The sequence below is a fragment of the Cynocephalus volans genome, chromosome 3 (assembly GCF_027409185.1).
Source record: "Cynocephalus volans isolate mCynVol1 chromosome 3, mCynVol1.pri, whole genome shotgun sequence".
In the NCBI taxonomy this organism is placed as follows: domain Eukaryota; kingdom Metazoa; phylum Chordata; class Mammalia; order Dermoptera; family Cynocephalidae; genus Cynocephalus; species Cynocephalus volans.
The window spans coordinates 117,931,081-117,958,024 of record NC_084462.1 but is presented as its reverse complement, the minus strand read 5'-3'; the positions used below and the strand labels follow the sequence as shown (position 1 = coordinate 117,958,024).

At 37.0% G+C, this 26,944-nt stretch overlaps 1 protein-coding gene across 4 annotated transcripts in view; it reads right to left on the bottom strand.

Annotated features, from left to right (window-relative positions):
• NPAS3 (neuronal PAS domain protein 3) overlaps nucleotides 1–26,944 on the bottom strand; it is an 857,631-nt gene that overhangs the window by 574,341 nt on the left and 256,346 nt on the right. For all 4 annotated transcript variants that reach the window (XM_063090950.1, XM_063090951.1, XM_063090954.1 and 1 more), the window contains one exon: nucleotides 24,903–25,147. In XM_063090950.1, coding sequence (XP_062947020.1) covers nucleotides 24,903–25,147 — 245 coding nt within the window. The remainder of the gene's footprint in view (nucleotides 1–24,902; nucleotides 25,148–26,944) is intronic.

Below are 26,944 nucleotides of genomic sequence, written 5' to 3'. Positions count from 1 at the left end.
TAAGATCATATCTATAAAGCCAAAATTCTGAAAAAAATATTAACTATTCATTGTTTCAATAAATTGGCCTTTTGTTTCACATATGGTCTATTTTAAGAGTTCTTTTGTTTTTCTATCAACTCAATGAAATATCCAAATATTAATAATGTATAGAATCAAATTCTATAAAACTTGTTATTTTAAACATTAAAATAATGTTGCATTAAGCTGCCTTAACATCCTCATATCACCTGAGTCATTTAAGAACTCTAAATGTCCTCCATTCTATCACAGGATACAAGTTAAGACTTTTTTTTTACATTAGAATCCCAAAAAGTATTCCAAAATAAACAGTGCATGTTGAGCCATCTCTTCTTCCTGAATAACATCATTTTGAAAATACAATCTTACTACAACAAAAACAAAACATTTCTAACGTGTGATAAAAATCATAAATAGGAATCCTACATGCCTTTGGCAGTTCCTATGTAAACTTAAGCCTCCCAATAGAATCTAGGCTCATTGCAGCAGGAAATATACTGGACCAGTGTCCAGTCCGACTATGCTATGTTTTTCGGACAAGAAAACTAAAGCCAAAGATTTGTTCACAGTCACAAAACTTTGAACTCAGGAGTGTCCAATTCCATTGACCAAAACCTTGCTACCAATAAGCCATTCTGAAGACACAGTAAAATGACTGGGATGATTAATTTTCATTGCATTCATATATTTTGCTGGATCCTCCAGCCTTGGGCACATGGTCAACATCTTGATTATAAGTTGTTAGAACTCCTTGTGTTATGGATTGAATGTTTGTGTCCCCCAAGATTTATATGTTGAAAGCCTAAATCCCCAATGTGATGGATTTAGGAGGTGGGGGCCTTTGGGAGGTAATTATCATGAGGTTTCCACACTCATGAACTGGATTAGTGCCCTTACAAGAAGAGAAACAGGAGACATGATTTTTCTCCCTCTCTCCATCCTGTGAGGATATGATGAGAAGATAGCTATGTGTGAACCAGACAAGGGCCCTCAACAAGAACCTAACCATGCTGGCACCCAGATCTTGGATTTCTAGCCTCCAGAACTCTGAAAAATTAATAAATGTTTGTTGTTTAAGCCAACCAGTCTATGGTTTTTCTGTTATAGCAGCCCAAACAAAGATACCCTGAAAGAGTCCCCTTTTCTAATCTCAGTAGAAGTACTATTTTACTTTTTAAATTGGAGATGTTCATATGGGAACAAATTCAATGACTGACTCACAACAAGGGGGTTGGGTCTGATTGTGTCCAAGACATAAACTATAACATAGCATAGGCTGAAGAATTTGTTACAGATTTTTCTGCAACTTCAGGAGCTCTGTATCCATTGAAGATAACAGTGAAAGCACTTTAGGTCAGGTGTCAGCTAAGCAAATATAACTGCATCACTTTACAAACATCCCTGAGAATGCACAAAGAGAGGCCTTACCTGCATCCAAATCCCTGCTTCTGTTTCATAGTTCTCTAGAACATACTGCACTTTACACATTTTTTATGCTATCTTTGCATCTCTTTTCAAAATGGAAAATGATAGCAATTTTGCTTTTATGCTAAAATTCTTGTAAAAACCTGGATACTATTCATCTATTTTTATAGAAGAAAGCCAATATTTTAAAGTATTTATATAAACCCAAACTGTGTACACAGTCTGTTTTCATCATCAGTGCTGATATTCAACACAGTCTTATTTCCCAAACTGTAAAATTACATATGAATGATGTGCTTTAATTACAAAACATTACTGAAATTCATTTAATCCCTGTAGTGCTTTGGGAAGTTAAGACTATGAGCTCACTGAATTTTAGTGACTTCCCAGTGCTTAGTACAGTAGCATTCACCCTTAGAGCCCTCAGCCAATACCTGGTGATTGACTGATCCCAATGGACAGTGGCAGAAGATCATAGCAGCTATTTCCTAGTGACAGTGCTTTGTTTCTTGAATACAATAAGTTGTGAAAATTAAATTATGCTATACAGTTTAGCCATATTTCTTCACTTTATGTAGATGTGGTTGGGAGATATGTTAAATTCTACCTGCAAAAGATTAGGTCAGCTTTACCAAACCTTATATTAATTGTAATGGTGATAATAATATTGGATTCTACATATACAAATCTCAAATGCCTCATTTCTAATGATTTTTTAATGATGGTTAGAGTCACATCATGCCTTAAGCCATCAGTTGTATCAGAAAGACAACTAGTAAATTTGGTAAGAAAATAAATCAAAACTATTATTTGACCTAACTTACCAGTTGTTTGATTAGTTAAGTCAAAATGACCAAACAATAGTCCTGTGTAGACAATGTTTTAATCACATTACTCTTTAATAAGATCCTGCATGTAGAGAAGACTATCTGAATAGCCCTAGTTTGGATCATTTGCTACATTAAATTGAGAAAGCAGCCAGAAACAATAAACCAAATCACGCCAATGATTTAATATGACATTACATTTAACTTTTCAGCAATATATGGGTGTAATTCAAAAAGTTCATGGAAAAATAGGATGGAAAGAAAATATGAATATTTCCATGAACTTTTTGAAGTACCCTAGTACACAATGCAGAAAACAATATTCATCCATGGATACCTAGTAAAATATGCCAATACCAAACCCCTGGCTGGCATACAAGTTAGTTATGCTGGCCATCATAATAACTAGACATATGAACATACATTAGCTCAGAAGATGATTTTTTTTTTTTTTTTTGTGACCGTCACCCAGCCAGTGAGTGCACCGGTCATTCCTATATAGGATCCGAACCCGCGGCGGGAGTGTCGCCGCGCTCCCAGCGCAGCACTCTACCGAGTGCGCCACGGGCTCGGCCCTAGAAGATGATTTTTTTAAAACATGTTACCAGCTGTCCAATTGTTATTGCTATACATTTTAAACAAACACAAGAACCAACATTTTACAACTACTAGTATGCTTTATACCGTAACGGGTTCTAAAACAGTACCTAAGTCCCTACCAGTTCTAATGCTCTAGATAGGGGTTGGCAATCTACGGCCTGCATGCAGGTCAATCTAGCCTGCTGCCTATTTCTGTACAGCCCACAAGCTAAGAATGTGTTGTTGTTTAAATTTTTTAAATGGTTGAGAAAAAATAACTCATAAGAATAATATTTCATGATGTCACACTTAGATTTTAATGTCCACAAATGAAGTTTTATTAAAACACAGGTACATTCAGTTACAACTTGTCTATGCAGCCACCTTTGTACTATAACAATAGAGCTGCAGCAGAGACCTCATGGCTAATGAGGTGCTGATGCCTGTTCTAGAACTCTATAACTAGTTTTTGTCTTGACTTTCTAACATCCCCCTTTAGGTAATCTTTTGCCAGGGCCAGAAAATATAGTACTATTTTATATAATTTAGTGAAGAAAGACGGGAGAATAATCAGAGTGTGCATTTGTGCTCATGATTGACTCTCTATGGAAATAGTTCATTTATAAAGTTTTTAAGAAATAAACATGTTAAGTTTCTTTCTTGATTGATATTGTAATTGCTAGATAATCTCATTTCTTTAACAATACAACCAGCAATGATGCCCTATAAAAGTTGAGCCTTTCAGGACTCAACATTGACCTGTTAGAAAAGCAGGAAACTGGAACAGAAAAAGCTTCCATTTGGATAGAGGCTTGTTTTCCTTGTGTTTCTATCAGAGTTAATTTCAGCATTATTTTGGAATAATTTTAGATTTAGAGAAAAGTTGCAAAGACATTACAGAAAGTTTCCATGTAACTTTCACCCAGTTTCCCCAATATTAGTATCTAATGTCCCTTTAAAATTATTCTTTTCATTGAATTACAACGCTCATGCTTTTGAACAGCCTACACATGTTTTATGAATTTGGACATGATGATATCATTTGCTCTAAAATGGGCCACTGTCTACACATGAGCCATATATGTGCACATATGTTCACATATAATGTAAATGGGGAAAAGGGATTCCAATGATATGTGGATGAACATAGAAAAAAAAGTTTCTTTATTATAGAGCAAAATGTGCTGAATGGGGATTCCAGAGGCCCAATTTCTAGACCCGACTCTGTTACTGACTTTGATTTTGTCACTAAACTTCTCTCTACATTGGTTTTCTCAACAAAACAGCAAGGGGATTGAAACAGATGATCTGTATGGTCTTAAAACCAAAAATTCTATTGGCCTTCTTTTGCTGCTCAAGTTCTGACATTTACTGACATATTGCAGACACAGAAAAGCTGCAATCAATCAGTATGCAAAGCCACATTAGTTTTTACTGGTGGAGGTCACCATACGTTTATTAAGGCATAGCTAAGACTTATGCACAGTATCCAGAAAGCTGTTTCTGAAAAATTAAAGCCACAGTACAATTTCAATCATATAAAGAAGTGAGAGGTGACTCTTTGTTTTCTATGCCCATGAAATATTGTTATCTGTAGAGAACTGAAACTATATATTGTGCTATATAAGAGGTGATGGGGATAACAAAAGCACATTAGAGAATTCCAGTCCTAAAGAACAGAGCACAAAAACTTGAAAGTCCTAAATAAGGGAGTACATTGCAGTATGATATAATACCACAGGATGCCATGCCTAAAATATTACATTATCAAGAATTGGTAGACTTTTAAAAATAATTTGGTTGGGATGTAGGATATAAATAAGTTCACTACAGTTTTGTCAAGAGAGCAAAAGCAAATAAAAAGTATCTAAAGTTCTAGATCCATACTTTATCTATATCCTATTTGGCACTTGACTTATTTAATTCAAAACTTCATTGCATGCTGTCTTATTTTTCTGTCTTTTATTTATAATGACTAAATGTGTTCAAACCTAGATAACCAAAACATCTTCAAGAGAAGGAGGTATGTCATGTATTTTCGAACCCACATCCCAAGGGAGACATGATACCTTCACGTACAGGAGAATTAAACAGAATAAAAGAAAAATAGATATATTGGCAGAATATAAAAAGTTAGAGCATGTGATTTTTGAAATTATTAATAAACAGCTTCAAGAAGCCCAATAGTCCCAGAAGAGGCTAATCTGAGATAATAATTGCTAAATCCTTTCTAGTTTTGAATTAGAGAGTAAGTAATCATCCAGACCAGAATCACTGACAAAAGAGAAAACTGAGGTGCCCCACCAACCCTCAGGCCCCAAGGCAGCAACAGGCAGCTGAGCATTGGCAACACTCCTTGCCACTGCTGCAGACACCAGGGTGGAATGAGGGGACCATGAATGCCCCTGCCACAATAACTAAACACAAACAGAAATACTAGAAATATGAAAAGCTAAGAAAGTATGATACCACCAAAGGAATATAATAACTCTCAAGTACTAGATCCTATAGAACAGGAAGACCTTGAAATAGCTGACAAGGAATTTTGAGCAATAAGTCTAAGGAAACTAAATGAGATACAAGAAGACTCAGACAACACAACGAAATGAGAAAAAGTAAACAGGACCTGAAAGAGGAAATGTACAAAGAAATCAATGCCTTGAAAAAGAATGTAGCAGAGCTGGTGGAACTGCAGGATTCATTCAACAGAATGACAAACACAACAGAGAGTCTAACCAGCAGGCTAGAACAAAGAGAAGAGAGAATTTCTGACCTTGAAGACAGCCTGTTCAAAATAACACAGGTGGACCAAAAAAAAAAAAAAGAAAGAAAAAGAAAAAAAAGAAAAAGAAAAAGAAAACAGAATTTAAAAAATTGGAGAAAACCTAAGAGAGATAATAGACAACCATAAGTGCTCAAATATCCAAATAATGGGTATTCCAGAAGGCGAGGAAAAAGAAAATGGCATTGGAAATATATTCAATGAAATAATAGAAAACTTCCCAGGTATAGGGAGAGATACTTCAGATTCAGGATACCTAATTCAGGAGGTATATAGGAGAGATCTTCAGATTCAGGAGCTCAAAGATCCCCAAACATATTCAATCCAAAAAGGTTTTTTCCAAGACATGTTATAGTCAAATTGGCAAAACTCAAAGACAAAGAGAGATTCTTAAACTCTGCAAGAAAGAAGTGTCAAGTAACCTATAAGGGAGCACCTATCAGACTAACATAAGACTTTTCATCAGAAACCCTAAAAGCCAGAAGAGAATAGGATGATATATTCAAAATACTAAAAGAAAAAAATGGCCAGCCAAGAATACTTTCCCCAGCAAGGCTATCCTTCCCAAATGAAGGAAAAATAGTATATTTCACAAACAAACAAAAATTGCAGGAGTACGCTACCACATGACCAGTCTTAAAAAAAATTCTCGGGTACTAGGTCTGGTACCTGAAAAACAAACATCACTACCATGAATACTTAAGAAAGAGCAAAACCCACCAGTAAAATAAAAAATGCCAACAATAAAGAGGGAAAAAGGTTATTTACCATCCCAAGAAACCAACAAACACAGAAGACAAACAGTAAATCTGAAAGAAAGGAACAAAAGATATTTAAAACATCCAAACAAAAATCAATAAAGTGCCAGGAGTAAATCGACACCTTTTAATAATAACTCTTAATGTAAAAGGATTAAATTCCCCACTCAAAAGACACAGGCTGACTGACTGGATTAAAAAGATGGACCCAACAATATGTTCCCTTCAAGAGACTTGCCTCACTGTAAAGACACACATAGACTAAGAGTGAAAGGATGGAAAAAGATATACCATGCAAATAGAAACGAAAAAAGAACTGGAGTAGCTATTCTTAATTAAGATAAAATAGACTTTAAACCAAAAACCATAAAAAAATAAAGAAGGCCACTAAATAATGATAAAAGATCTAACCATCAAGAAGACAAAACAATCATAAATTTATATGCACCCAACATCAGAGCAGCCAGATATATAAAGCAAACACTATTAGACCTAAAGAAAGAGATAAACATGAATACTATAATAGTAGGGGACCTGAACACTTGACTCTCAACATCAGACTGATCATCTAGGCAAAAAATCAACAGAAAAATACAAGATCTAAACAATACTTTAGATCAATTGGACTTGGCAGACATCTACAGAACATTTCATCCATCAGCTTCAGAATACTGATTCTTCTCATCAGCACATGGAACATTCTCCAGAATAGACCACATGTTAGGTCACAAATCAAGTCTCAGCAAATTCAAAAAGATTGGAATTATTCCATGTGTTTTCTCAGACCAGAATGGATTAAAACTAAATTTAATAACAAATGAAACTCTGAAAACTATACAAATACATAGAAATTAAACAACATTCTATTTAATGACATATGGATCCAAGAAGAAATTAAACAAGAAATCAAAAAATTAATTAAATATAATGAAAATAATGACACATCATACCAAAACCTGCAGGATACTGCAGAAGCAATACTAAGGGGGAAATTTATTGCACTAAATGTTCACTTCAGAAGAATGGAAAGATGGCAAGTGAACAACCTAACACTTCACCTTAAAGAACCAGAAAACCAAGAACAATCCAAACCCAAAGTTAGTAGATGGAAAGAAATTATTAAGAGCAGAACGAAATGAAATAGAAACCTGAAAAACAATACAAAAGATCAATGAAACAAAAAGTTGGTTTTTTGGTAAGATAAATAAAATTACAAGCCATTAGCAAGGCTAACTAAAAAAGAAGAAAGAAGACACATAATAATAATTAGAAATGAAAAAGTGATGTTAGAACCAATACCTCAGAAATACAAGGAATCATTCAAGACTACTATAAACAACTATACACCAACACATATGAAAATCTGGAGAAAATGGATAAATTTCTGGACACACACAAACTACTAAGACTGAGCCAAGAAGACACAAAAAATCTGAATAGACCTATAACAATCAAAGAGATTAAAGCTGGTATCAGCAGTCTCCCAATGAAGAAAAGTCCAGCACAGGATGGCTTCACTGAAGAATTCTACCAAACCTTTAAAGAAGAATTTATACCAACTCTCTACAAACTATTCCAAAAAACTGAAACAGAGGCAATTCTCCCAAACTCATCCTATGAGGAAACATCACCCTGATACCAAAACCAGACAAAGATATGACAAAAATAGAAAACTACAGGCCAATATCTTTGATGTATATAGATACAAAAATCCTCAATAAAATACTAGCTAATAGAATACAGCAACACATACATAAAATTATATACCATGATCAAGAGAGATTCATCCCAGTGATGCAAGGTTAGTTTAACATACACAAATCAATAAATGTGATACACCAAATCAACAAAATCAAAGACAAAAACCATCTGATCATCTCTATAGATGCTGAAAAATCACTTAACAAAATTCAGCATGCCTTCATGATAAAGACTCTCTGTAAATTGGTTATAGAAGGAAAGTATCTCAACACAATTAAAGCCATACATGACAAACCCACTGCCAATATCATCCTGAATGGGGAAAAGTTGAAAGCTTTTCCATTAAGAACAGGAATAAGAGAAGGATGCCCACTCTCACCACTCCTATTCAACATAGTGTTGGAAGTACTAGCCAGAGCAACCAGAGGAGACAAGGAAATAAAGGCATCCATATTTTGGAAAAGATGAAGTCAAACTGTCTCTGTTTGCAGATGATACAATCCTATACGTAGAACAGCCTAAAGACTCTACAAAAGAATGCTTAGAGTTAATATATGATTTCAGCAAACTTGCATGATACAAATCAACACACAAAAATCAGGAGCATTTCTATATTCCAACAATGAACTAGCAGAAAAAGAAATCAAGAAAGCTAGCCCATTTACAATACTCAACAAAAAAATAAAATACCTACGAATAAAGTTAATGAAGGATGTGAAAAAATCTCTATGATGAGGACTGCAAACCACTGCTGAGAGAAATTAAAGAGGACACAAGAAGATGGAAAGATATCCCATGCTCTTGGGCTAGAAGAATTAACCTTGTGAAAATGCCCATATTACCCAAAGTGATCTACAGATTCAATGTAATCCATATCAAAATTCCATTGACATTCTTCTCATAAACGGGAAACACAATTCTAACATTCATGTGGAATAACAAGAGACCATGAATAGGCGAAGCAATACTGAGATTAATAAATAAACCTGGAGAGTTTCAAGATGGCGGCAGCTGCGGCGGCTGGCGCGGAGTAGCTGAGGTGGAAAAGGTGGCCACTGGGCCTCAGGCAGCCGGGAAACTTGTGGACCTTCCTCTGGCCATCTCTTAAGGGAGGACTGCTGCTGCTGGCCGGCCGTGGGGGCTCAACGCCACTTTGCCCCCGGCAGGAGAGGCTGCCTCATTTACAGGCAACAGCTTTGAAGTGTGGAGCAGGAAAAGAACTGATTCTTAGCTGCAAAAGTGAGTCTTGAAACAGGGAACACGGCGCCAGGGCTGCTGTGGATGCAGCCAGGATCCCGGAGGCTGGGACCGCACTGAAGGCGGCCAGCTGCCCTATCCAGGATTCGAGGTTTCAGGCCGGCATTAAAGAAGACTCCTGGGAGCGCCCGAGCGGCGCCGCGACTGAACAGCCCGAGGCGGCAGCGCCGAGAACACGGAAGGCAACAAACCAGAGACAGAGCGAGCGCCCGACCTGGCACAGCACTGTGAGTGATCCCTGGCACAGCTCTGTTCGGGGGGTGGATGCCCACGCGGCTTCCGCCTGCACCACCAGGCCACTCACTGCCCCCGTGCTGCCTCCATTTTCCCAGGTGCGGGCAGCTCCGCCCTGCTCGGCCATCACTGAGCCCATTTGCTTGGCCTGGCGCGGGGCTTTCCGGACCCTGCGGGCCGACCTCCTCTCCCACTCCCTCCGCGGTTCTCTGGCAGGGCTGGGGGTGTGGGGCGTCCCGACCAGTTTTGGGAGGGCTAGGAAGTACGGGCGGGCCGACTGTCACTCCACCACACCCTGGACTCCGGCCCCGGTAAACTTCCTGTTACTGGGAGGCAGATACGATCTCTGCGACCACCAGTTTGGAAAAAAGCCTAACAAATTTCTGGTTGGGAATAGTGTGGTAGGAGAGTTCCCAGGTCCGCTTGAACCTGCCGGAGAGCAGGCTGCAGGCGGGCACTAGACTCGGTTTATACCGGGGGGATACAAAGGTGAACAAGACCCGAGAAAGATCTACACAGTGCTACAAAGGCACCCAGAGAGACCGGTCGTCTGTGCCTAGCAGAAACCTGGTAGACTTCCTGGGCGAGGCGGTGCTGAGCAGGGTCTTGAAGGCCCAGCTGATAGACGAGGGGTGCAGAAGACACGCCCCAACCCAGCACAGTGTGCACAGAGGGGGGAGACGTGCGGCCAGGGAGGCGGAGACTCGACAGAAACCATACACCCGGTGGGGTCGCCACTGCATGATCTAACAGCCTGGGCCAGAGCACACGGAATGGGGAGAAGTCCTGTACAGAAAGTGAAAGCTCAACAGAGATCACACACCCTGTGGTACGTGATCCACCAGCCCAGCAGAGTACAAGCTGACCAGAAAGGTGGCTCCCCGGAGAAGCCCAAGACCCGAGGCAACCACACACACAAGACACTAGAGGCCAACTGAGCAGTCACGGCGGAAGCCATACCAAATTGGCAACCACAGCAACATCCTAGTTAGTCATTAGTCTTAAACCGGTGGACTGTGAAACCCCCTGCCACAATGAATAAACACCAAAAAAAAGACACCAGAAATACAAAAAATCAAGAAAGTACACCACCAAAAGTTAATAAATCTCATACTCTAGATCCTATAGAACAAGAAGCCCTTGAAATAACTGACAAGGAATTTCGAGTGATAATTCTAAGGAAACTGAATGAGATACAAGAAAACTCAGCTAGACATCATGATGAAATGAGGAAAAGTATACAGGATCTGAAAGAGGAAATATACAAGGAAATCAATGTCCTGAAAAAAAATGTAGCAGAACTTGCTGAACTGAAGAAGTTATTCAGCGAAATAAAAAACACAACGGAGAGTTTAACCAGCAGGCTTGTCGAAGTTGAAGAGAGAACCTCTGAACTTGAAGATGGGCTGTTTGAAATAACACAAGCAGACAAAAAGAAAGAAAAAAGAATCAAGGACATGGAAGAAAATCTGAGAGAGATATCAGACAACCTCAAGCGCTCAAATATCCGAGTCATGGGTATTCCAGAAGGGGAGGAAAATGGAGATTCCATTGAAAACATATTCAACAAAATAGTGGCAGAAAACTTCCCAGGTATAGGAAAAATCACAGATCTTCAGATCCAGGAAGCTCAACGATCTCCAAACATATTCAACCCAAAAAGGCCTTCTCCAAGACATGTCATAGTCAAATTGGCAAAACTCAGAGACAAAGAGAGAATCTTAAAAGCTGCAAGAGAGAAGCGTCAAATCACCTATAAGGGAGCCCCAATCAGGTTAACATCAGACTTTTCATCACAAACCCTAAAAGCTAGAAAGGAATGGGATGATATTTTCAAAATACTAAAAGACAAAGATTGCCAGCCAAGAATACTCTACCCTGCAAGGCTATCCTTCCGAAATGAGGGGCAAATAGTATATTTCTCAGACAAACAAAAACTGCGGGAGTTGACTACCACAAGACCACCCTTACAAGAAATCCTCAAGGGAGTACTGGGTTTGGTTCCTGAAAAATAACTACCACTGCCATAAAAACCTAAGAAAAATCTAAACCCGCTAGTACAATAAAAATGGCATTCATGAAGAGAAAACAAGCTAACAAAAACACTATCTACAACCTAAGGAACCAACAAACAAAGAAACCAAACAGTAAATCAGAAAGCAAGGAACAAAAGACACCTAAGACAACCAAACAACCAATAAAATGCTAAGAATAAATCAACACCTTTCAATAACAACTCTTAATGTTAAAGGCTTAAATTCCCCAATTAAAAGACACAGACTGGCTGACTGGATCAAAAAGCAGTACCCAACTATATGCTGCCTACAAGAGACCCACCTCACCCATAAAGATTCACACAGACTAAGAGTGAAAGGATGGAAAAAGATTTACCATGCAAACAGAAAAGAAAAACAAGCTGGAGTGGCTATTCTTATATCTGACAAAATAGACTTTAAACTAAAAACCATAAAAAGAGATAATGAGGGACACTACTTAATGATAAAAGGACTGATCCATCAAGAAGACATAACAATCATAAATATGTACGCACCCAATGTTGGAGCAGCCAGATTTATAAAACAAACTCTATTAGACCTAAAGAAGGAAATAGACACTAATACCATAATAGCAGGGGACCTGAACACCCCACTGTCAATATTAGACAGATCATCTAGGCAAAGAATCAGTAGAGAAACACAAGATCTAAACAAGACTCTAGACCAATTGGAATTGGCAGATATCTACAGAACATTCCACCCAACAACCTCAGAATATTCATTCTTCTCATCAGCACATGGATCATTCTCCAGGATAGATCACATATTAGGTCACAAATCAAGTCTCAATAAATTCAAAAAAATTGGAATTATCCCATGTATCTTCTCAGACCACAATGGATTAAAACTAGAAATTAATAACAAACAAAACTCTGGAAACTATACAAACACATGGAAATTAAACAGCATTCTACTTAATGACATATGGGTCCAAGAAGAAATCAAGCAGGAAATCAAAAAGTTTATTGAAACTAATGAAAACAATAATACATCATACCAAAACCTGTGGGATACTGCAAAAGCAGTATTGAGGGGAAAATTTATTGCATTAAATGCTCACTTCAGAAGAATGGAAAGATGGCAAGTGAACAACCTAACACTTCACCTTAAAGAACTAGAAAAACAAGAACAATCCAATCCTAAAGTTAGCAGGCGGAAAGAAATCATTAAGATCAGAGCAGAACTGAATGAAATTGAAAACCAAAAAACAATTCAAAAGATCAACGAATCAAAAAGTTGGTTTTTTGAAAAGATAAATAAAATTGACAAACCATTAGCATGGCTAACAAAAAAAAGAAGAGAGAAGACTCAAATAACAAAAATTAGAAATGAAAAAGGCGATATTACAACTGATTCATCTGAAATACAAGGAATCATTCGAGACTACTATAAACAACTATATGCCAACAAATTTGAAAATCTGGAGGAAATGGATAAATTTCTGGACACACACAAGCTCCCAAAACTGAACCGTGAAGACGTAGAAAATTTGAACAGACCAATAACAATAAAGGAGATTGAAGCTGTTATCAGAAGGCTCCCAACAAAGAAAAGCCCAGGACCAGATGGATTCACAGCAGAATTTTACCAAACATTCAAAGAGGAATTGACACCGATTCTTTACAAACTATTCCAAAAGATTGAAACGGACGCAAATCTCCCAAACTCATTCTATGAAGCAAACATCATCCTGATACCAAAACCAGGTAAAGATATAACCAAAAAAGAAAACTACAGGCCGATATCCTTGATGAATATAGATGCAAAAATCCTCACTAAAATACTAGCAAACAGAATACAGCAACACATACGAAAAATTATTCATCACGATCAAGTGGGATTCATCCCAGGGATGCAAGGTTGGTTCAACATACGCAAATCAATAAATGTGATACACCATATTAATAAACTCAAACACAAGGACCATATGATCATCTCTATAGATGCTGAAAAAGCATTTGATAAAGTTCAGCACTCATTCATGACAAAGACCCTCTATAAGTTAGGTATAGAGGGAAAGTATCTCAACATAATTAAAGCCATATATGACAAACCCACTGCCAATATCATCCTGAATGGGGAAAAGCTGAAAGCTTTTCCTTTAAGAACAGGCACTAGACAAGGATGCCCACTCTCACCACTCCTATTCAACATAGTGTTGGAAGTACTAGCCAGAGCAATCAGAGAAGAGAAGGAAATAAAGGGCATCCAGATTGGAAAAGATGAAGTCAAACTGTCCCTGTTTGCAGATGACATGATCCTATATATCGAACAGCCTAAAACCTCTACAAAAAAACTGTTGGAATTGATAAATGATTTCAGCACAGTAGCAGGATACAAAATCAACACACAAAAATCAGTAGCACTTCTTTTCTCCAATAGTGAACATGCAGAAGGAGAAATCAAGAAAGCCTGCCCATTTACAATAGCCACCAAAAAAATAAAATACTTAGGAATTGAGTTAACCAAGGAGGTGAAAAATCTCTATAATGAGAACTACAAGCCACTGCTGAGAGAAATTAGAGAGGATACAAGAAGATGGAAAGATATTCCATGCTCTTGGATTGGAAGAATCAACATAGTGAAAATGTCCATACTACCCAAAGTGATATACAAATTCAATGCAATCCCCATCAAAATTCCAAAGACATTTTTCTCAGAAATGGAAAAAACTATTCAGACATTTATATGGAACAATAAAAGACCACGAATAGCCAAAGCAATGCTCAGCAAAAAAAATAAAGCTGGAGGCATAACACTACCTGACTTTAAGCTATACTACAAAGCTATAATAACCAAAACAGTATGGTACTGGCATAAAAACAGACACACTGACCAATGGAATAGAATAGAGAATCCAGAAATCAACCCTCACACTTACTGCCATCTGATCTTTGACAAAGGCACCAAGCCTATTCACTGGGGAAGGGACTGCATCTTCAGCAAGTGGTGCTGGGATAACTGGATATCGATATGCAGGAGAATGAAACTAGATCCATACCTCTCACCGTATACTAAAATCAACTCAAAATGGATTAAGGATTTAAATATACACCCTGAGACAATAAAACTTCTTAAAGAAAACATAGGGGAAACACTTCAGGAAATAGGACTGGGCACAGACTTCATGAATACGACCCCAAAAGCACGGGCAACCAAAGGAAAAATAAACAAATGGGATTATATCAAACTAAAAAGCTTCTGCACAGCAAAAGAAACAATTAAAAGAGTTAAAAGACAACCAACAGAGTGGGAGAAATTATTTGCTAAATATACATCTGACAAAGGATTAATATCCAGAATATATAAGGAACTCAAACAACTTTACAAGAAGAAAACAAGCAACCCAATTAAAAAATGGGCAAAAGAGCTAAGTAGGCATTTCTCTAAGGAAGATATCCAAATGGCCAACAGACATATGAAAAAATGTTCAACATCACTCAGCATCCGGGAAATGCAAATCAAAACCACATTGAGATACCATCTAACCCCAGTTAGGATGGCTAAAATCCAAAAGACTATGAACGATAAATGCTGGCGAGGCTGTGGAGAAAAAGGAACTCTCATACATTGTTGGTGGGACTGCAAAATGGTGCAGCCTCTATGGAAAATGGTATGGAGGTTCCTTAAACAATTGCAAATAGATCTACCATACGACCCAGCCATCCCACTGTTGGGAATATACCCAGAGGAATGGAAATCATCAAGTCGAAGGTATACCTGTTCCCCAATGTTCATCGCAGCACTCTTTACAATAGCCAAGAGTTGGAACCAGCCCAAATGCCCATCATCAGATGAGTGGATATGGAAAATGTGGTACATCTACACAATGGAATACTACTCAGCTATAAAAACGAATGAAATACTGCCATTTGCAACAACATGGATGGACCTCGAGAGAATTATATTAAGTGAAACAAGTCAGGCACAGAAAGAGAAATACCACATGTTCTCACTTATTGGTGGGAGCTAAAAATTAATATATAAATTCACACACACACATACACACATACACACACAAACCGGGGGGGGGGGGAAGAAGATATAACAACCACAATTATTTGAAGTTGATACAACAAGCAAACAGAAAGGACATTGTTGGGGGGGAGGGGGGGGAGGGAGAAGGGGGGGAGGTTTTGGTGATGGGGAGCATTAATCAGCTACAATGTATATCGACAAAATAAAATTTAAAATAAATAAATAAATAAATAAATAAATAAATAAATAAACCTGGAGGCATAACACTACCTGACTTTAAACTACACTACAAAGCAACAGTAACAAAAACAGCATCATACTCACATAAAAAGAGACACACAGACCAATAGAACAGAAAAAAGAATACAGAAATCAACCATACATCTACAGCCATCTGATCTTCAACAAAGGCATGAAGAATACACACTGGGGAAGAGACAGCCTCTTCACCAAATGGTGCTGGGAAAATTGGACATTCATATGTAGGAGAATAAAACTAGACCCATACCTATTGTCATATACCAAAATCAACTCAAAATGGATTAAAGAATTAAATATACATCCTGAAACAATAAAACTCCTTAAAGAAAACATAGGGGAAGCACTTCAGGAAGCAGGATTGGGCACAGACTTTATGAATATGACCCCAAAAGCACAGGCAACCAAAGGAAAAATAAACAAATGGGATTATATCAAACTAAAAAGCCTCTGCACAGCAAAAGAAACAATTAACACAGTGAAAAGACAATCAACAGAGTGGGAGAAAATATTTGCAAAGTATACATCTGACAAAGGATTGATATCCAGAATATACAAGGAACTCAAACAACTTAACAGCAAAAAAACAAGTAACCCAATTAAAAATTGGGCAAAGGAGCTGCATAGGCATTTCTCAAAGGAAAATATATGAATGGCCAACAGACACACGAAAAAATGCTCAACATCACTCAACATTAGGGAAATGCAAATCATAACCACTTTGAGAGACCATCTCACTCCAGTTAGGATGGCTAATATCCAAAAGACTGAGAATGATAAATGCTGGCAAGGATGTGGAGAAAAAGGAACCCTCCTCCTACACTGTTGGTAAGACTGCAAAATGGTGCAGCCTTTATGGAAAACGATATGGAGGTTCCTCAAACAATTACAGATAGATCTACAACATGACCCAGCTATCCCACTGCTGGGTATATACCCAAAGGAATGGAAATCATCATGTTGAAGGGATACCTGTACTCCCATGTTTATTGAAGTGCTATTTACAACAGCCAAGAGCTGGAACCAGCCTAAATGCCCATCATCGATGAGTGGATAAGGAAAATATTGTATATCTATACAATGGACTACTACTCTGCTATAAAAAAAAATGAAATAGTACCATTCAAAGCAATATAGATGGACCTATATTAAGTGAAATAAGCCAGGCACAGAAAGAGAAATACCATATGTTGTCACTTATTTGTGGGAGCCAATAAATAAATAAGTACACAAATAAATAAATGTGCGGGGAAGGAGACACAAAAATCATAACAATTCCTTGAACTTGTTAAGATAAGTGAACACATATGATGTTGATATGAGGGGAGGGGGAAAACAGAGGGGAGAAAAGGAGGAATTGATAAAGGGGCACAAAAAATCAACTACATTGTATATTGATAAATTAAAAATTTTTTAAAAAGAAAACTGAGGTCTAGGGTGGGTTTTATTATGCAGGTCACATGGTGTGTTTAATTTTATTAAATGCTGTCACACCATTATTTATTTATTTCACATTCATTTCTCTATGAATTGTACACACCTCCAAGGCAGAGAACTTAAAGAGCTCATTAAGAGAAGATACTCAGATATTTGTTGAGTGGACTTGAATTTATATACCCAAGATACTCACGGGTTTCTTGATACTATTGTTTTTAACTTTCACCTTCTCTATTCATCCCATGAGATAATTGCTTTCATGCTGGAAGCCATCCCATGGAGGCTACTACTCCTTCCAGCTCCTACTACATACACTCCTTATTTTCCCTCTAGTTTCACACTATTTTCATCACTCTCCCTCCATTTTTCTTATGGTTTTCCTTTTCTTTTTACTCTCCTTTTTGTCCTTCTTCTTAGCTAGCTTATGACTTAGACCCACCCAAATTCCTTATCAGTATTATTTAGCTCTGCTAATAACAATCCCAAGATCTAATTCAATTCTACTGATTCAAGTTAAAAACATGGTTAAATACTCCTTTCATAGATATTGTATGAGGTTTCAGATATATAAAAGTGATTAAGATGGCCTAGACTATTCCCTCGATTAATCCAAATCTAGAGACAGATATGCAAAGAAACCAATTATAAGTTAACAATAAAGCAGTAGGAGAATATAACAATAATCTACAGAAAGAAAGGACTAATGCTCTGGGGAAGGAGAGATTTACATAAGAGAGTCACATCTGAGCTGAGTTCTGAAAGCTGAATAGGACTTCAGCAAACCTAAAAGAAGGTGTTGGGGCTTAGAACATGATATCCTAAAGTATGTCACTTTGGCATGCTGAGTACTTTGAACTGAAGGAGATTGGAAGCACCTCAAAAGCAAGATGTTCTCTCTGACCTTCTTCTGCCCTTTTCTCTCATTCCCCCATTTCTCCTCAAGGTGGTTACAGAAAACTCCTCTCCCCCAAAGCTAGCCATAAAACATAAAAAGGTCACTTTCTGACCTTCCTCTTTCTCTTCTGAAAATCTTCAGAACGGTATTCTGAAACTGTTCTGGAACGGTATTCTCCCCTATACCCAGAGGAAGTAATGCTACACAGACAGATGAAGAAGAATCGGGACAAACAGGACTCTCTATCTTCCCCACCTCAGTCTATTATCATTTCATCATACCCTTTTTGTCCAAACACATTTCTATACAACTATTCTTCAGCAAACCTAAGTATAAAAATACATAGTCTTCCCTGGTTCCTTGGGTCTTTATTTCTGAGGACTCTCAAACCAAGAACAGCTTGATTAAATTAATTTTTAAAGCCATGACCCTTGCAATGGGTGAGGAAAAAGTATTACCTTTTGTCCCTACAAAGGGGAAGGGTATTATGGTCAGATGATGACATGTATGGAGACATAAATGTATAGTTTTCAGCATTTGGTACTGTTAGAGAAAAATAGGATGATAGTGGAGAGAGGAACAAATGAATCCTGATGTAGGATGCAAAAGAGTACATGTGCACTCTTTTGCACACATTTTCAGAAGTCTCTACAAAAAAATTCCTCATTCCCACTTCTCCTTTTTGGCAAACAAAAACTACAGAAAACAAAACACAAGTAGTTCCCCCAATGCGGTACATTAAGTTACTGATTCCTATTCTTCATCCTGTATTCATGTCATTGGTCATGTGCCTTTGCAGTATCTCCCAACACAGGTACAGTATAATTCCCCACCCCTTGCCTTTGCTCTTCATCACACTACTTGGACTCTGGCCCAAGGAATGTGTACAGAAATGACACTGGGCCAGTTCTGAGCCTCAGCTTTAAGAGGTGTTGCATCTTTTTGCTCATTCTTCTTGCACCTTGGCCTCACCATGAAAAGAGATTCTCCCAAACAGCTGTTGCCACTTAACAGTGGATAGACCTGAGCTGAGCCCTCAGCAAGAAGTCAAGCCCAGCCAGAACTGCAGCACGAACCACAACCAGCCAGCTGAGCCCAGCCTAGATCTGCCAACCCCCAGACTAACTGTAGTGACATGAGTAAAAGTTTATTGTTGTATGTCACTGATATGTTGTGATTGCTTGCTCCCTGGCAAGAGCTGACTAGTACATCAATCATCACTCTCTAAAATATGCTTTCTTTGAGTCAGTATCAGGAGTTGAAGGTAATTCTAGATGCTCAGTAGTACCAGATGTACTGAAAACAATGGTGATCAGCCAAACCCTTTGACAGTGGCATGAAGCAAGAAACCAGCAACACTATATGATATTTTTCATGCTGAATTAAGTTATAATTCAATGTGCTAGAGTCTACCTTCATAGATCTCAAAGCTTTTTATGATAAAGTATGAAACTCAAAAGAATTAGAGTGTTAGAGACAAATGCTGTCATCATGAATCCCACAGTTATCAGAAAGTCCTTCCTGTCCAGTGTCACAGATGCTGATCCTGTGGAAGTGTGGTGACATAAACAATGCTTGTCTTATCATGATATAAAATAAAAGAAAGTAAAAAGTTAGTTTTTAAATGAGCTCCTTTCAGAAGTCATAACTGCACTAGAAATATGTAAAAGGATAAGAGCACATATTAAAAAGCCTCCCTGGAAGCATACCTACGAAAAAGTAATTATATCATATTTCCATATACTAGTAACACCTGGCACTCACCACCAACATAAACAGTGATGAACACTGGCAGCTCAGCTTTTGGATGGTTCTGTTTCCATTTGGTGCCACCACCCACTCTGGATTGAGGCAAATAGTACTAGAGACCAGAACTGGGAGTCAGTCCCTCAGTCCAATAAAAATGAGTGAGGTAAGAACAGGAATCAAGCAAGAACCAAGTTTCTATCTTTTACTCTACTCTCCTAGTCCTACAGGAAGCTTTTGCTCAGAATCTAAGGCTTCAGTCTTGTTTCTACCCTTTGTCTGTGTAAAAAGAAAGAAAAGAATGCCACAGGCCAGTTGCATATGGTCATGCTCTGATTCTAGGAAACTTCGTCTCACATGGTTTTTTAGTATTGAGGAATATGACACTTGCCCCCAAGCTTGACTGTCACTTGGTAGAGTAAATATACGTCAGTACACAGTAAAATGCCAGAACAGGAACTGGAAGACTTCTGAGTTGCTTAGTCTAAGAAGATCTACCACTCTGACAGTCTTGGAATCTCTATCTTTCTACTGAAACAAAATCCATTTCATAAAATGCTATCTAAGTTTTGGGGACAACCATCATAGTAGTAACACAGCATCACTCTAAAGGATAGCCTATATTCAGTTATACTACCTGACTATTTTAAATGAATCCACTAAACATCTTTCCTTAAGCAAGGGTCTGGTCTTTGGCTAAGGATAGATATGTGCTGCTTACATAAAGACCTGCAAGTCTCTCCTCTCAGAAACATCTATTTACAATAGATGCCTGAAATAGTGAAGGGAAATCCTATGAAAATAGTAAAGTTCTTCCCTAATGTGTTCAGTCAATTTTAATCAACAGTTGTCTTGCATATTTTTCAATTGCTCCTTTCCAAAGGCTAAGAATGTCTTATATTTTACATATTTTAGCATTGCCTCTTGTCAAACACATAGGAAATTGTTGTTTAAAAGCATAATGTTTAAACTGAAATAAAACTTAGGCTTACAATGGTAAATATTCCCAGATTAATAGAGTTGCAGCAGACATACTCCAAAAATTGACTGGTCTGTGATATCAGAAATACAGAAAATTTATCTAGTTTTAGCAAATGTCAAATCAGCAGCTACTGCTTTTAAGATTAATAAAAGATATAATGGTTTCTAGATAGCCTCTAAATAGAGATTACTATGAATGGAGAAGTGATTTACCAACAGTCACCACAATGAGATTTCTTTAAAGGTTACAATCATCAGTTATTTAGCTGAAACACTGCTGAGAACGCCTGGTCATTTCTTGAATAATGCATAATGTTCATTGTAGATTTGATCTGTATTATAACAATACAGATAGTTCTAAAATAATGGGAAAAACTATCTGTTACCTTCCAATTGCTTAACATATCATTTCCATGAAGTAATTGACTCGGAACATATTACACACTGTCACCTGAGTATTCTTTCTGTAAGCATAACTTGTAATAATCTGTATACAATGGGCATCACAAAACAAACTCATCAACCTTTATAGACTGTTAAGAAAAGATGTGATGAATACGGGGCAGAGTAAAGGACCTTTCTGAAGCAGTAAATTAAAATGATTACATTTCTATATAGTTGTGTGGAACAAATTTAAATTTAAGCTTTGAAATTTAATTATTAACATGATCAACTCATCACATTAAAAAAAATGTTGCCTCCGTAGCGTAAGTACTTTTCATATAAATTTCCAAATTCCTTTAGGTTTATTCAAGAGCCTGCTTGGAGAAGCACGAACTGTAATGTCTATCGTTTTATTGTTGGATTATGAACTGCACTTCACATGATGCTGCAGGCTATTTATATAAGCTTGTTTATCCATATGAACTTCTTCAAGGGCACAACATAGAAGACCTTAATAAATTAAAATGAATTTCTTTGATGTTGTTTCATGAATGTTTGATTAGAATGAGTAGCAGTTTTGCAGGAAAAAACTAGGGTAAAGCCATAAAATGGACTGTACATATATTGTACAGCAGAACTGGCTTACAGAATGTGCCCACTGCATTCCTAACAACTGTTCAGAGCCAGGGTACATAGCATGGAGTCACTATGCTTACACCTTCAGTTCTAGCCTATCACCAGTTTACCAATTTTGAAAGTGTACACGTGCTAACTTAGATGCTCTGTCATCATCTAGATGGGATTTTTAAAGTAGTAAAATCTGTAATCTACCTTCCAGGCTACTAAACATTCATCCCAACTTCCTAATTTTTCTCAGTGACACCACAAGGCTCTTCCACAGACTGCAACACCTATAGGGACAGAGACTATGTTTTATCTTCTTTGTATCCATCTCAATCATAATAAGTAATTATAGAGTGGAACTGATTGAAGGTCACAAAGCAAAAATGAATTACTAGATAAAGTCCAAAACTGACAAAATTTTCACCTAGAATGTTGGATGATGGTGATACAAAGCAAATAGTGTCTGTAAACATGACATGATATGATGGAAAGAACACTAGACAGAAAGGCAAGAAAATTGGAGTCTTATCTGAGATCTGCTAACACTTAACTGTAAAGTCCTTTCCACATCACTTCCCTCATCTGTAAAATAAGGGAATAGTTCTATATGATCTACATCTATAGAACTGATTTGATCTATATGACACACATCTCTAAAAGTTTACATGATTCTAAAATAAGCTTGAATATCACATCACAGAAGAATGGATGGACAATGGAAACTTCAAACTTCTCTACTTTCATAGCCATCACTACACCAAGAAGGCATATTCATTGCTAATTTCTCCAAAAAATGAAAAGAAAAAGAAAAAATTATTATGCTAAACAAATAAATACAAGTTCAGCCCATCAATTTATTTCAAATTCCAACCTGTGTGGTTTCCAACCTGTTGTACTTATCCTTTCATTTTGCATGATTTGGAATAAACGTGAAGATAGCGTATACCTCAAACTGGAGTGAAAAAAATATATCTAACGTATGTTTACTAGGATTATATTCACTTCGTTAGCTTGGGAAAATTCACTACTGCTGTAGGATCTAGAATATGGATTACTGTATTACCAACTTGATATCTGCATTCTCAAGGGCAGAAGGACTGTAAAAGGGCAGCATGAATATGCCTTGGTTTCTTTGTCCTGGGCTACCTTATGGAGACGGTCCCCAACTTACAATGGTTCCACTTATAACTTTTTGATTTTACAGTGGTGGGAAAGCGATATGCATTCAGTAGAAACCCCACTTCCAGTATTCACACAACCATACTGTTTTTCACTTTCAGTACAATAGTCAATAAATTACATGAGATACTTAACACTTTATTATAAAATAGGCTTTGTGTTAGATAATTATGCCCAACTGTAGGCTAATGTGACTGTTCTGAGCATGTTTAAGGTAGACTAGGCTAAGCTATGATGTTCAGTAGGTTAAGTGTATTAAATGCATTGTCAACATATGACCTTTTCTACTTATGATGGATTTATGGGACGTAACCCCATTGCAAGTTGAGGACCATCTGTACTGAGGTTCTGTTCTTTAGAGTTACCTCTGTTATGTTCTAAACCTTCCAATGTTATTTTTACACTCTAGAGCAGCGGTCTGCAAACTACGGCCTATGGGCCAAATTTGGTGGCTGCCACTTGTTTTGTAAATACAGTTTTACTGCAACACAGCCACATCTTTTCACTTACATGCTATCTATGGCTGATTTCATACTACAATGGCAGAGTTGAGTAGCCCCCAAAGCCTAAAATATTTACTATATGACTCTTTACAGGAATTGTTTTCTAACCACTGCTCTAGGGAAAAATAACCTGTTACAATTTAAATTCAAATTTTCCTTCTCTCACATGCTCAACATAAATCCCTAAGTAACAGACTCATACATGCATGTACACATATATGATCACAGCTCTTAGCATGGAATTGCAAATAAATCATTGCTTTTGACCCTGCATTTCAATCTGAATCCTATAAAAGATTATAGCTCCCCACTAGTAACTTTTCCTGCAACAGGTAAGACTACAAGGAACTTTTCCAAAGATAATTGGCAAGGCATAATCACATAACTAAAGAACCTAATTCAACCCCCAGAGGAGGATGCCTGCAACTCCCCAAAATGCCTGGTTTTATTCTATGCTTATCAAGGGTCTAGGTTCAAGGCTGAGATGTAAAAATCTAGAAGATCCTTTAGGTCATATGCCTTGTATAATACACCCCTAAAGACAGAAAATCAATGGCCAACACCACATCTTTGTCAATAAATATATGCATGCATATTCAAATACCAAAAATGCCATTAATTATTAGGCATTTCAGGAACACACAAGAAAATACCTGTCTTAAGTATCAGAGTAAAAAAGCACTAACACTTAAAAATAGTGTTTTAAGAGTAACAATAAATTTTAAGAGTAATAATAAGGATTTTAAAAGGTATATGTTTCTATTTACAATTTTTAGGCAATATGTATACACAGAAACTTGAAACATTAATACATGGATTGATTTTTGTTGATTGGTAAAATCATTAACTCAAAATGTCTGCTAAAGTTGGACTCTGTTCCCTTCCTCTCTTTCGTTACTTAAAGCAGAAAATATTAGCTCCACCATTTAACAAACATTCTCATACTCCACCCATCAAGAGGAATTTGGATGTATTAGCATAACATAAATTAAAACCAAGCACTTTAATGTAAGTCATTTCATTCTCATTTCTCTGAAATCTTATATAACACAATAGACTATTTAGGTTGACAGACTTTTTGAAATAAAGTAGAAATAGAAGAGATTTATTTCACCTTCACATGGTGTCTTTCTCATGCAGAGTTCAGATTTCCACATTTGTATCCCTTTAAAGGATTTGATATGCAGGAAAAGAAGAAAGGATGAAGGTAAACATTTCATCTTAAAGACAACTACAGACCACCATATTCAAGACAGGACAGTGGCCTAAAGCTTACCTTTTACTGATGTGTTAGGTGGAGGGCCTTCCATTCGCAAGTTCCATGGAGGGTCCCCCTGGTTAGCAAAGTCCCTCATTTTCAGATAGCTAATTGTAAGTCGAATGATGGATGCCTTGTCAAGCTGGCTGGTGATGGCTGCAGGAAGAGGCAACAACTTGGCCAATTCATAGAACTCAAAATTTTCTTTTCCCCGGCGGGAGCGAGCAGCATCTCGGGATTTTTCCTTTCTCAATGCTTGTAAACTGAAATCAAAGAAGTGGAAAAGTGTTGTTTAGAATAAGTGATTTTGTCATCAGACACAAACTGCTTTATTCTTATTTCCTTTTTTCCCCAGAAAACATCTACCAAAAACTACTTCTAAGTTCAAGGGCCACAGTAAAATGAGTTCTAGGCAATGTCCACTAAAAGCATAAATTTTACCTCTGGCCTTACATGTCACAAACTCAAATTCAGTGTGTAAAAAACAGTGTTATGCTTTTTAGCTTTTCCCCTCCAGTTGTCCATGCATTGAAATATATTCATTGTTTCTAAGACATAACAAAGTTTACAAGTGAGGCTTGATGTAATTGGCTATAAGTAATCTAAAAGATTGGGCTTGTATCATGTACCTATTCTCAAACTAATTATTTTGTTCATTTAACTTTAATCACTAAGCGATCTCAAGCAATCAAAAGGAAACATTTTGAAAAATCTCTTTCAATTATCATCTTCGGGTCCAAAAGGTAAACACAAACACAACTCACTTTGACAGAATCAACAAATATAATGCTGATGTTTCCAGCCCTCAGAAAGGATCATGACACCTTCAGTCGGATAAAGAAAACATCAAATTGAAAATGAAGATTTCAATGTAACTTTATAAACATGCTGATAACTGATTGATAAGAGAATACTTTAATTCTTTATTAATGCACATACATTAGTATGTAGATAGATTCTCTAAGATACTAGAGAATAAAATACATTGGCCGGAAAAGTCAAACTTCAGATAATATAAATTTAATGTTGAAAGATAAAGCCCTGCGTGGGTTATTAAAATTTATAAACATTATAGACATATTACTTCCCAGAAGAGGCAACAGGTGGGATCCAGCATTTTCCTTTAACTATTCATGTGCATTTCTGTTTGAAGTTTGCTCACATTGCTGAGGGCTGAATCTGGAACAACTGAAGTTGTGTGTGAGCATCTGAAAGGAGAATTCTCCCTACTCTGAATTGCTCTGCTTTGTGTCTGACAAAAAATAAATTCAAAATTAGACCCTGATGATAAGTAACTAGGTAATATTTACAGTACCAAGGTTTTATTAAAGTCACTTTATGTATTCATTTTATTGAACTTTGAAGGCATTTCAAATCTTTGGATCTAGCATTCTTTTTTTCCCACTATAATATAATAAGAAAGAGAGAAATGAGGAAGGAAGCAAGACCAGAAGAATAGATCAAAATGTATTTAGCAATGTGTTTCCATTCTCTACTAACGTACTATGGAGAATAATATTCCATATTACATTATAGCATTCCTGACACTGTTCACAGTGAAACCACTATATTCACTTCAGACATCCAAAATATCTTACTGAATTACAAAATATTTTACTGAATCTATGTAACTTAACTAATGACATAATGCTCTGGCCAGATACTTGCTGGGCTAATACCCCAACAAGTTTCATGTTCATTCTATTAATAAATTATTCTACATTAGCTAACTAATGTATTTCTCAGAAAGACAAGTTAATGCTATCATTTTCAGAGTCATAGAAGTCTCAGGTGAAAAACCTTTGTCCCTCGAGAATTTTCAGGAGCTAACCTCAGGAAGAAACATCATTAATTTACAAGGAAAAGCCCTGTTATGTCACTTATTTCCCAATCTCTTGGCTGGCCTCCATCTGATTCTACAAATACTGAATTTTAGCTTGTTGAAAACTATGCAAGTAAAGTGAGAGATGTCTTAAAATATGTCAAAGCATAACCAGGATCCAGGTTAACATCTTAGGATAAAAGAATGCTTCACATTCCCCCCTTTATATAATAAAAGC